We start from the raw sequence: 13,443 nt of genomic DNA on the forward strand, positions 1-13,443 counted from the left end.
AAATCTCGCTCGTTTGATCATCATTTTCTTTCTGGACTGGAGTCCTTTTAAAAGAAGCCTTTTCATTCCTTTTATCATTTCAATACCCCTTCTCTAAATCTTCTTCAGCTCTGTTAATGTTTTTACTAAAGTACAGACCAGATCTATACTTGGTACTCAAGGTATGATACAAATCACTGGTAGAATATCCTAACTGATAAGGTTAGGATAATGTTTTTTGTTATGTTTATTATACTAAGAGAATCAATGAACAATATTTGAGTACCTTTTAGTGGAAGACATTAATATCTGGCATTGTTTTAGCCTTTTTTGGACATTTTAATCTTTTTTTTTAAAGCCATTTAGGAACACTTGATCAATGTTTTCCAATAAAGGTCTACAAGGATTAATAGTTTCTGTAATAGTTCCTGCTCAGATTTTCAAGGCTCATCAAACTCATACACCTGTGAGTTAGTGTCAATGCAAAACAAAGAGGGAAGTTATAGGTAAGGGAATAAAGCAGCTCAGGAGGGAGGGCATCGGAGACAAAGGTCTTACAAAACTTGTTCGAGCTAGCCAGAATATCTTTATTGCTTCTTGGGGCAAGGCAGGGTTCCCTGGGTATTTGCAAGTACCCAGGACTTCTGCACAAACAGAAATGAGAGCATTCAAAGGATGGAAAAATACAAATCTGAAAATGTACACTTTTGTTAAGAAGCATCACTGCCTTTCTGGGTAGGTCCAAAAACTGTTCTTCCTTTACTAACCTGTCCTGACTCTATATGAAGAAAATTATTTTATGAGTTAGAAGCAAGCTTAAAGAAATGAGTTCTTCCCATAAACTCCCAAAGATGAATCCAATAATTTCATTTGAAATTTTAGTCTGAATTTCTACTAGGAAGAAAAGGAGTTTACTCTTTCAATGAAGAACTTACAGGCCCTTACTTAGATTGGAATAAGAGTAGCATGGGCAGCTATATCACGCACCTGAGCTGTAGCTGTCAGTAGATGACTGAGAGATGGAACGGGACAGAGAGCGGCGTCCAATCTTTGTGGGACGTTTGTTGAATTCTTGCTTCTGGTCAGCAAATTGGATCTGCTGAGAAAAAAAAAGTTCCAGTTACATCCAGCAAAAGATATTTCATATTAAGAGAGACCAGAAGTCAATCAACCCCCCCACCTTTGCATGAAGGTTTCTTTCCTACCTTTCAGGTAAAGATGATTTGGACGTTCCATCCAAACTAGAGTCGAAATGTTAAGACTCTTGGTGAGGTTAGAGGACAGGTCTCTTACCATAAAACAATTTAGTTCTATAAAAATCTAGAATGTCTTCATTGCAAAAATCCGAAGTCACTATCATATATGTAGATCTTACCCCTCCAAAAACAAATAAAATCTTAACTAAAAGGAATACTTGGAGAATATGGCATTCTAATTAGCCAAGTTATTGGTCAGAAAACACTTTCCATATTAATCTTTATTGTTGAAAAGCTTTCTAAAATTTTTAGTCACCTACTACTACTACTACTACTACACATACTACACATACTACTACTACTTTCCTGCCTTAGTACAAAGAATGAACATAATTTAGTTTTTAAGGATTTAGAATCTTGTAGGGCGGGCTTCAAGGTCATAATTCTGAACACTGTGATGTACCATATTTTTTACAGAAGATGTAGAAGATTAGGCTGAATGTACACTGCCCCTAACACATGCCTTAGAAGCAGCTTTTCTGGAAGTTTTTGCCATCAGCTTTTTTGTTTTTATTTCTTACAAAAGATGAATGTGTGTAGGATCCAAAGTAATCAGGACTGTGCTGTATTTATAAAGAACACCTTGTACTTTTTGCCTTAAAAATCCATCTTTTTTCTCCTCCTCAGGCTGAGTTCTTGCACAGTTGCTTAGAGATTGTTCCACTATTATCATTCTGATACAGTTGTACTGGCTCTAGATATTGGGAGCGTAGAAAATGACTCAATACCAAGATTATTACCATTTGAATTAATCTAGCATTCTTATTTAGAGATATTTGGTGCTTTCATGTCACCACACTATTGTCTTCAATATCTCTCCAAAGTGGTGGTGGAAGAGATGAGGAGGAAGAGACTGAAAGTTTAATTTTGTAGATGGAAAAGCTGGGCATGGTGGTTTAGCAGTTTGCCCAATAATGTGAAATTAGTGATCTGTAAAGTCAGAAATAACTTTTTAAAAATGTATTTACGGTTTTATTTTTTTTGGTGTTCTCCCTCTGCCTTCTACTTTCCTGTGCTCTAGCGCAGTGGTATCAAACTCAAATAAAAATAGAGGCACTGATCCAAAGATAAGGATCCCTGAGGGACTCAGATTGCCTTAGTTTTAAAATGTGATATTATCTATATTTTATTGTATTTTTAAGAATAATTTCCCAATGACATTGCAATCTGGGTGGGGGAGGGGAGGGAGCTCAGCCAGCTGTTTGACCCCTCTGCTCAAGTCCACCTTACTGCTTCAGAAAGGATATGAGGGACACATATGTTCAAAGCAGTATGGCTTAATTGGATACATGGCCTCAGAGTGACCTAAGTTCAAGTCATTCAACCTCTTGGAGCTCTAGGAAACTCTTTAAGGCTTTAGGTTGTAGGAGTGTTCATTACTATTGGTAGAATGAGTTTTCGCGCTGGGAGTTCCTTATACCAATGAAATTACAGATGCCATCCAAAAACAAGGGCAAAATGAATTTGAATTCAATGAACATTTGTTCCAAAGAGAGTAATGCACACTAGGCTATTACTTCTTCACCTTCTTTACTTTAGTAAGTTTTATACAAATTACAAGAATGGTACACCAAGCCAAAGAGTAAGATGATATCATCAAGATGTCAAAAACATGAATGGAATGCCAGCCATACATAAGTAATGGTTCTGGAGACTGTCTTCAAGAAGAAAGTCACAGATTCTTCTTTCTAGACCCACAAGATACAAAAAAAAGGTACAAATCAGCTCTCCTTCAATATGGCTCCACATCAAGCAACTAACTAGAATGCTGTTTGCTGTTTTTAAAAAATGGAGCAATAGATCCTGAATTGGATATTTAGTCTCTCCCATAATCCGGAGTAGCTAATTCATCATAGAATTTGTAGTGCTCTAGTCTATAAACTCAACATAGCATTGTCTAGAAACTTAACTAGCACTTTCTTAAACTAGTTTTTATGGGTTTTCTCTTTTTGTAAAAATCCCTCTCCACTTGCAGTATTTCCTCAGACCTAGTCCCAAGTTCAGGTACACCTTTTAAAATCCTTATAAATAGAAAGGCAAAGGGTTGTTTAAAATCCTGTTTACTGGTTAGCAAATCGATTCTATTTGAGACCACAGAATCATGGAAACAAACTGATAATGCAAAACTGGAGTCATATAGAAGTTTTGTCAGGGTCAAGTGCTTGCTCATCAACTATAACCAAGAGTCAATCAAGTCTAACGTGCAGAAATAGATGGTTTTCTCTGCTGAAAGGAGTTATTGTCCTCTAATGGCCTTCTCCAACCCCAAGGAATACATTGCTGATACACATTTAACTCAAATACCTACTTTCTGATACAGCAATACATTCCCCACCCTCCTGTGATACACTGATGGTCCCCGTCACCTCTATCTCCTAAAGTTCCTACCTTCTTAGGATTAATGTTAAATCCAAGGAGCTCTATAAAGTAAAATATTGTTCACCCCTTCTGCTCTAACTCCTGAGAGAATCCTTTCCTTCCAACAGGCAGTGAGGCAAAAGAAGATAGTAGAGAGACACTGATTCTATGCCAGAGAGAAAAGCCTTCAATCAGACACAAGAAGAAGGGGGGAAAGAAAAGAAATATAAGCCACTGGCTTCATACTATACAATAGCAACAAATCCAGCCTCACCTGGGCTTTAATCCCAGAGTCGCCACTGACAATGTACTTCTTCTTGCTGCTCAACATAGTGCTACCACCTATAACCCTCTCACCACCTTTCCAGTCCAGGGACCCTGGTGTCCAGTCCTTTCCCCATCAGCAATCTTGGCAGCTCTGGTTCCAGCTGGCGGTTTTGGTGGGGTTATTAGCCTTGCCTAGTCTGCTTGCAGCAGCAACAACAACCACTTTGGCAGGAGAACCCCAATATTTAATAAGATATTTCTGCGAGCTGAACACCAGCCATTCCTAGCTTCAGAGTAGTGGTGGTTATTTTGCTTTATTTTTTCGCCTAATTACAAGGATCTTCTGACCTCTAAACCTTAACAACAAGTCCCCCAACGTGGCCCAACTTGCATGCGCATAACAATAGCTTATTTATATAACCAGTGCACTTTTTGCTTGCTATAATTAACTTGCTAATTAGGTTCCTTTTTAACTACCTCCTCCTTTTTTCCCCCATGTCAGATGATTTCAGTTAACCTGGCCTCATTAGAAAAAAATTAACTACCAAGCCATTAAAACAATGAGGAGACTTATTATACTCCTAAGAAAAAGTTTTAAAATAATGCCAAGTAATTTGGAAGTCCCAGCCTAGCCTGCATTCCCCTCTGTCCTTAGGCAGGGCAGACCTGTAGACCAGGCTTTAGCCCTTGGTTATTAAAGTGCTTCTTCAAATCGGCTGCATCACAATTAAGTTATGATGTCTTTCCTATTAAATTGGGACCACAGGAAAGCTTCCCTGGCTTGTTTTTTGCTGATTTGGGTTACCCTGTTCTCATTTTCCACATTTCAACATTTATTGTCTCTGGATGTAGAGTAGATGGTTCCCCTAGCTCCCCAGAATCGTCAGAGACCAATAACCCTGTCAGCTGCCAGATAAAGATGTTAATCAAACTACCACTACCATTTCAGAGCAAAATATAGTAGATGAAGCCCTAGTAAAATTATGTGATTAAATCTTGGGGTTCCTGTCAGAACAATTGTTGGAACTACTGGGGTGGGGGGCAAAGCAAAGGTAACACACATACAACCCCTACACCCATCAAAAAAAAAAAGGTTGGTTAGAGCCACATCTGGAGTCACTAAGATTGCTGATGGGAGAGGGAAAAGACTAGAGAGGAGCATGGTGAACATACTGGAGGATTAATCTCTGGTTTGCAACATTAAAGAGAGAGGAGCAGCAATTTGACTAGAAATTTTTCCTCAAAGAGGCAAGTTCATTTACATACAGTTAAAGGGACAGAATAGATTATTATTTCCAAGTACTCTTAATTTTTGGTTAGGTATCCAGGCAAACCAGTTTGGAAATAAACTGATTTCTGTGTCTTCTCAGTTTTGTGGCATTAATAACTGTAATAGAGAAAGTTATACCAAGCTAACATGCACTAAGCTCCATTTGCATCTGTAGCTTCTGTACCTAGGACTATTTTCTTGATTGGCACCTGGGAATGGCACAATTAAACAGCTCTTCTAGGGGTCTAGCCCTAAATCAATAATGGTGATGTCACTCTGAATATGACTGGAAACTTGTCCAATGCTGTCATCTAAGAGTGAAGAAAAACTAATTAAGCTAAAATACTGATTTTTCTCTACTGACTCAATAGCTTATATAGTAGTATTGGAGGATACACTGATGATGATCATGACAAGTGCTCACTTGCTGGATTTGAGAATCTTATCAATCAACAACTATTTAGTAGGGGCCTCCTCTGTGTCAGGCACTGTGCTAGGTGTTGAGAACACAGTACAAAGAACAAAACAATCCCTACTTGCAGGGAGTTTCCATTCTAACAGGAGATACAAGTTCAAATATCAACAGCATAAATAATGCTAATAAATATAAAGTAGTTAAATAAAAGATAGTTTGGCATGTAGGGCATTGGCAGCTAAGGAGATCAGGAAAGTATTCACAGAAAATAGTGGAGTCCATCTTGAAGAAAGAGAGGTGAGGGAGTGCACTCCAGGCACTGAGCCAGGAGATTGAGTGTTGTAAGTGAGGAACTGAGAGAAGGCCAGTTTAGCTGGATCATAGAGCACAGAAGGTGGAGTAATGTCTAATGAGGCTAGAAGGATAGGCCAAGGCCAGGATGTGTAGGGCTTTAAAAGCTAAATAGAGGAGTTTACATTTTATCCTACAGGCAACAGGTAGTCACTAGAATTCATTGAGGAGAGAAGTAACATGGTCAGATCTGTGCTTAAAGAAAATCACTTAGGCAGCAAAAAATAAGATGAACTAGAGTGGGGAGAGACTTGAGTCTCTTGAGAAGTCCAATGAGGAGGCTGTTGCAATAATCTAGGGTAGAGGTGTCAAATATGCTGCCTTCCAGTGGCGTTAGAACCAGATAAAAATGTAATTGGGAAATATTTTACAAGAAAAATAAAAATATAAGAAAATACAGATAACATTACATTTTAAAGCTGAGTGAATTATATTGTCTGCAGGGATCTTTATGTACAGATTACTGGCCCCTTTGCTATTTGAGTTTGATACCACTTATCTAGGCATTGAAGGTCTGAACTAAGGTCATAACTGTGTAAGTAGAGAAATACAACAACTTTTGATTGGATATATAGAATGAAAAACAGGATAATACCAAGGTGGTGGCTCCTTCGACAGAAATACGGATGTTTGGAAGAGGGGAAGGTTTTGAAAGGAAAGATAATAAATTCTGTTTTGGACATGATGAATTTAAGATGTCTCCAGGACATCCAGTTTAAAATGTCAGTAACTACTACGTGTGAAGCAGTCCACCAGGTACTGTAGATGGTATAAAGAAAATTCAGTGCAATAGGAAACTGGGGGTAATGCGGGACTTCAGAAATCTTTATTTAAATAATATCAAAGCAGAACTTAGCTTGACTTTACACATTCCAGGTTAATATTAACAATATGGCTGCCACTTACAAAAGAATTTCCTTATTATAACAACAACAAAAATGAGAATAAGTACAGGTGCTAAAGGGCTGTCCCAAAAGTCACTACAATAATACTCTCACCACCAATATCTTAGATTTATCAAATATTTTCCCTCCAGGAAGGCAAAAGGACTTTTTTCCTTATTTCAAATTATTTTTATATTAAACTAAAAATCAATTTCCTTGATTTACCACATTTTCTGCCTTTACTATTTTCTTTCAACCTAATATGCTTCAACTGCAACTGCAGTATTTTAGTTGAGGTCACTGAAAACATTACGTGACCCAGTTTGAACTTTTTGATTGGAAAAACAGATGGAAAGAGGTTTTCTCTCTCCAGTCACATTATGTTGAATAAGGAGTGACATGGAAATTTCAGGAAGATTAACTTCTGTAGCTATGATCAGGTGCATACATATTTTTGTGATTCTTTCTTTTGATTTATTCTGATTAAGAGAACTGCATTTTGCCATTTCCAAAACTTGCTTTTCTCTCTTTTATTAAAGGTGTTTCTTAATAATGCAGCACTATATTTGATCCCAAGACAAAACATTTTTTCTAGGTTTTTCATTTAATAGCAATTTGATATTGATACTGAGTACCTACTATACACACAACAGTCTAACTGGCATTGTAGATGATACAAAGAAATACAATGCATTCACAACAATAAAAGAGATGATAAGATATAGTATATGATTCTAAAAATCAGTTCAGAAGAGGTGAAAGTCATTGTAGGCTTTAGTGATCAAGGAATGGCTTCAAAAAGGAGGTCAAGCTTGAGCTGGGCCCTAAAAAAATGTTTTGAAAAAGTACCTCTCCTACTTAAGGAGTTAAGTGCAGCGTTCTATGGCAGATAAAGGGCTAGTCCCAATCAGGGAGGCCAGGGTTCAAGAAATGCCTCCGACAAATACCAGATCTGTGAGTCTGGCTAAGTCACTTAAATAACTTAACCCTCCGTGTCCCAGGCAGCTCCCTTAAGACTCTAACTGTAGAAAAGTTGCTCTGGTATTTGTGGAAGGAATTTTCCCAGCATGAATTCCCTATGTCAATGAAAACACAGACCTCCCTTCCCATGTCATCCTTACCTCTAAAAAATCTGAAGATTTAAAAACCATTGAATATAATCACTAGAAAACTTCTGATACTATTGGAGTTGAAAGCCAAAGGGGAAAAAATGAACCAAATATAAATTCTGATTAAATGCAATACTGGAATGTACAGTTTCTGGAAGTATGAGTTGGATAAACAAAGGAAATACATAATAAATACAAATTCCTCTTTTAAAATATTTAACGTGAAGCAGTTCTGAAACAGACAAAACAAATCCTTCCCGAATGTCAATTTTTTTTTTCCTGTAATGGCAGTTGAAGTCACTCTCCTGAAGTTAGAAAGTAAGTAGTAGATCCAAGTTTCCAACAACCAGAGTTCCCTCCAGGGCTTTCTATTATACTAGACTGCCTCCCAAACCCACGTTATCCTATAACTTCCCACTTAATCTTTCTTTTCTGTTTTTCAAACATTCACATGATTACAAACACAGATAGCAGAGAACAAGGAACAAATGAGAGTAATCGATTGGGGGAAGTCTCCTCAAAGCTAGGTTTTTCCTACCAGAATTATGATCCCAGAACAGTAGTACTAAGAAACATTTTAGGGGAACAATTTTTTCTGGTTGTAGTCGGTAGAGATTGGCAGCTGCATCCAACCCAAAAATCCTTTCCTATGTTCCTGAGTGAAAGATAAGAAACAGCTGTAATATATAAAAATGAAAATTTAGCATTCACCAAGTAGAAAGTTATAGCGTCTCTCTCATTTAATAGGGCAATCACTACTCTTTCTTGGTTCTCTTCCTACCTGCCTTAGTTTTCCCTGAGTCCTCTTCTAGATCATCATCCATATCATGCCTCCTAACTGTGAGTGTTTCCAAGAGGGTCCCAGACCCTATTATCTTCTCCGCCTACATGCTTTCTCTTGGTAACCCTATCAGCTCCCATGAATTTAATTACTCTCTCTAAATAGATGATTCATATATGTGTAGTAGTAGTAGTTTTGTAAGTCCAAGTAAATTTTTCTGTAAGTGGTAACCACAGTGCTAATATTGTCCTGGGATGTATAAAGTTAAGATGAGTTTTGCTTCTCATATTGCTTAAAGATTTCTTACTTGCTTCCAGCAGAAAATACTGTTCAGCTTTTTAACCAGATACTCTGCCTTCCCAACCTGCTATAAAGTCATTTACTTGCACAAACTTCTCACCTATGAATGAGATTATTTCTACCCTAAGAGAAAAATAGAATTCCCAGTTGACTCAAACTGTAGAGTATCAACCAGTTTCCTATGGAAAAGTACCAGGCACTGTAGAGAACAGGGGTGGGAGGAGGAAATATTTAAATTTAGAAACAAGAAAGCTTGGTGCTGATCCCCCATGTGAATATGAGGACGCACTTCATCCACTGAGAAGAACTAGGGCTTCTTTGGGGACTACAAACGCATCAAAGGAAATTCCTAATCTGATGTTCTCCAAGCTTGCACCAATAGTACTTCCTAGATAAGACCAAGAAAATTCCTCCCATGAGAATATGCTAAAGCATAGGGTCTCCAGCAGAAGTCCTCCAGTGACTAATGAAGAGGGTATGAGGGCAGAGAGTCTGCCTTGCCAAATTGTGTGACTCGACCTCCCTACAACTCCTCCTGGCCTACTTCTGAGAAAAAGAGACTGTGAGTATTGCCTGCTATTGTATGTGGCCCAAGTCCCTGCTTGTTGAGGGTGGCTTTTCAGCAGGCCCCTCTTTGCTTCTGTATGTTCTGACCCTTAGCAAAATGGATGGAAGGGTTATGCTAAAACCTTACTCCTCAAAGACAGAACCTTTCCAATTTCAAAATTTGTGTTCTTATGATCTAAGAAACATCGTTCTATCCATAGAGAAAAGAATAACTTCAGGATAAACTTCACCATGCTAATATGTTATCTGGAACAAAGACACCAAATACATTAAAACTTTCTCTTGTTCAAAATCCTACCCCTTGTAGGAGCCCAATGGGATGTCTGCTTCTAGAGACTAAAAGACACTTTAAGACTTTACCACTTGGCAATCCAATATAGATAGGCAGAGTGGAACTTGGTGGCTAGCTGGATGGGAAGAAGTGGTAGCAGATAAATTTAACATCCTATGTAGAATCTATATTACTTGGGACAAATGGGTAATCTCTGGTACATCAGTCAGCACATAGAATGAGAGTAAAAGTTGAACCTGAAAATCCTTCTTCTTTGCTACCTAATAACATAAAGTTCAGAACGTAAAACTCTCTCTTTGAATTTTTCTGAAGGGCTGGAGATGGGGAGATGAGAAAGAGAATACTGTAAATGGGAAACATTAAATTGAAGTGAACAAATACATTATCTAGAATGGTGTTTATGATAGCTAGCATTTATATAACACTTTAAGGTTTGCAAAGAGCTTTATATATTTTAACTCATTTGTTCCTCTCAACAATCCTGTACAGTAGATGTTATTATTATCCCCATCTTACAGATAAAGAAACTAAGGTTGAGAGAGGTTAAGTGTCATTCAGGGTCATACAACCAGCATTCTGAGACAGGATTTGAACTCAGTTCTTCCTTATTATATTTACCAAACATTATCATTAACAACAGGAAGAACTTTGAAGATCTGTGAAGTTCCTCTCTGATGGTTAAAACTGTTGTCGAGTAATACATTGTCAGCATTCTATCATGCAAAGATATGAATTGAAAAAGACTATTTCCCACTTTATGTCCAAAGTTTTATGAAAAAAACTAAGCTAAGAAAAAAACAGCTGAGTTTCTTGACCATGTTATTACTATGAAATTTAGCATGAAGCTCATTTTAAAACCTCTTCATTCTCCTTCTGAAGTACCACTTCAGTTATTCTGTCCTTTACTGTAAAGAGTTGGCCTTTCTAAATGTCCACAGCAGAAAATCCATAAGGCTTCACTGGAATGGCAACTGGGTGTTATCTCAAAAAGCTCCCTAGGTAAGAAAGTTCATGATAACTAATAAAATCTGACACTGAATTCCATCCTAGGATCAGGTTTCTTTGGTGAAGAAGGCAGTATAATGGCTAAATCCGTGTAAAGATTTAAAACACTGCTTCCTGAATCAAGAAGGATATAATTCTTTAATAAAGGCCTTTAAAATTTAAAATTTAATTTAAAATACTGCTTTTATAATAAATAAATAGTCACTGAATACAGTGAGTGCTCTGAAAGCTACTCAGCCCCAGAAAAGGCCAACAAACAATGGTCATAATAACTTTACCCAGACGGAGCTTCCTTATGACAGAATTGGGAGACTAGCAAATGGGGTTAAAGTCCAGCAAGAACTTATACTTTTGAGTGAATGGGCTCATTAAGTGAGACAGCAGGACCTTATTTCTATAGCAATAATAGTTACTGGAAAACTTTTATTGATCCAGTTTCGAAAAATGCTGACCTGCTTATATTAACCCTTCCCTAAGGTCCCTTGAAAGACACCCCAAGGTTAATTCCTCAGAGTAGACTCTCCTGAGGAAGAGAGGGACTTCCTCTGGCTTTTCAAGCTAGAAAGTTTACACTAAAATAAATAAATACAGGATCAAAATTCCCGAGTAGCCTATTTTTACCCTAAAACATGCTAAACTAAGCCTGAATTAGTTAGAAACAAGAATGTCTTTCCATCCAAAATTTAAAACTTGCTCCCTCCTACTTCTCTATGGCAAAATGTTAATAAAAGCTGAAGGTAGTTACTGAGGAAAGTTGGAAATAGAGACCCATTAAAGGAAAAAAAAAAGTGGTGGATGGGGGGAGGGGAGGGGCACTTATCTAATCTACTCAAACACTGACAACCTCCCCAGTATTTGGATTCTAAAACTCAAGCATAATACGGTACAAACCATGCATAATGAATAGTCTTTCAGTATATTGATGGGAAGTATTTTTGTTGATAGAAAATATCACAGTAAATATGATGGCCTAAGAAATTCTTCTTGATTGGCTGATCAGTCCTTTGGATCTACTTTCAATTTTAAAAAAATTACATGAACTATAAATCACATTCTATTTGATGGTTTTGTTTAACTATTTTCAAGAAATGCGCTATGTGAGAGGGGCCACTTGGGTGGAGCTGTCCAAACAGTACATATGGATATAAATTAAATTTTAAAACAAAAAGAATACTAAAACTGATTTTTTCTAGGTTCAACCATACAAGCTTATGAAAAATTTGTACATTTGGGCTAACCTCCTATTTCTCCACAGGAAACTACATTTACCAGACACATTGTTAATTCCAGGTTTACTTCAGTACCTAGGATACCAGTTGGCTTTAAGAAATAATCATTGATAAGGAGGTTGAGAACAAAGGCCCATCAGTGGAAAATTTAAGGAAAGCTTTCCTCTCCAATAATGATTTTCAGAATTTTTTTTAAATCATTCCAGATACTTTAGAAGGGGTGAGGGTTGGTGGCACTGGTGCTTTTAGATTCTGATTTTCTCTCACTTATTTCTTCTTTCACTCAGTGAGGAATAAATTGAGCCTCAGTCCTAGAATTTCTGTGCAAAGCAAATAACAGAAATGTAATTCAAATATAGTTCCAGAAATGTCCATAACCCATAAAAGAAATCAATATAAACACCACCAGCCAGGTACAGACTTGTTGATACAATCCTAGAGCCTCCCCCACGGTCAGGAAAGAAGTTTAACTCAATAACTTAGCAGAACAATGAATGGACTCCACCTTAAATTTCCTCAAACACATTAAAAATAGTTTACTATGCATCGTGGCAGGGGCTAAGTGATCATTTCCACCTGTCTGGAATGATGCCCCTATCTTTCCTCAAGAAGGAAAAGCAAAGCAGCCAAAAGACTCACCATCCAATCAGGCATAGCAAAAGCAGAGGTAGTACCTGCATTACCGTCCCACTTCTCCATGATGTAGGCTTGAGCAGCTAAAATAAGTCCTGATGAAGAATGGAAATAGGTTTTGGATATGCCAGGGATGGGTTAGAGTGGGTGCTTAATCTCTGCTAAGAACTGCCAAACACCTATTCAAGAGGTTCAAAACGGCAGCTCTGACTGCACCCCTGTCCTTCCCACAGAGGTTTCCAGTTCAAATGAAGCTAATTAGATAAGTGCCAGACAAGTAATAAATAGGCTGCTTCAGTGGCCAAAGGTTTCTGCTTTAAATTTAAATCCAGGGCCAGATGCAAAGTTCCAAACCCTGGGACTGTTCTTCCCACAAGAAACTTGCCCAGTGCAACCCAAACACTCTGACCCACCTCCCCCACAGCTTACTTTGTGCCGCAAAACAATGCCAAGTTGTCAGGCGACTGCCTCCTTTTTTTCCTGGGTGTCACTTCTCCCCCGCCCCTTGGGACACGTCACTGGAAGAGCTGATACCAAGATCAATAAGGATCAAGATCAACAAGGCACTCTCACTTCTCAAGAACTGCTCCCTTTATGTTGGTGTGGCAAATACACAGCCTTCTTGAAATTAGGAAGTATGCTCCAGTTACCAAAGAAATTCAGAATGTCCTGAAGGAGGTAATGATGCCCACACCTGCTCACATCAGGGCCCTGGCACCAAACTTGTGTATTTCTCAAGTCAACTTT

At 37.9% G+C, this 13,443-nt stretch overlaps 1 protein-coding gene across 6 annotated transcripts in view; it reads right to left on the reverse strand.

The window, feature by feature from the left end:
* The window catches only part of AHCYL2 (adenosylhomocysteinase like 2), a 147,140-nt gene that overhangs the window by 33,741 nt on the left and 99,956 nt on the right, over window positions 1–13,443 (reverse strand). For 4 of the 6 annotated variants that reach the window (XM_036759889.1, XM_036759885.1, XM_036759891.1 and 1 more), the window contains one exon: window positions 967–1,075. In XM_036759889.1, coding sequence (XP_036615784.1) covers window positions 967–1,075 — 109 coding nt within the window. Of the gene's footprint in view, window positions 1–966; window positions 1,079–13,443 lie in introns of all 6 variants that reach the window. The other 2 variants (XM_036759887.1, XM_036759888.1) reach the window with 1 other exon arrangement.

The sequence above is a fragment of the Trichosurus vulpecula genome, chromosome 5, assembly GCF_011100635.1.
Source record: "Trichosurus vulpecula isolate mTriVul1 chromosome 5, mTriVul1.pri, whole genome shotgun sequence".
NCBI classification, from domain to species: Eukaryota; Metazoa; Chordata; class Mammalia; order Diprotodontia; family Phalangeridae; genus Trichosurus; species Trichosurus vulpecula.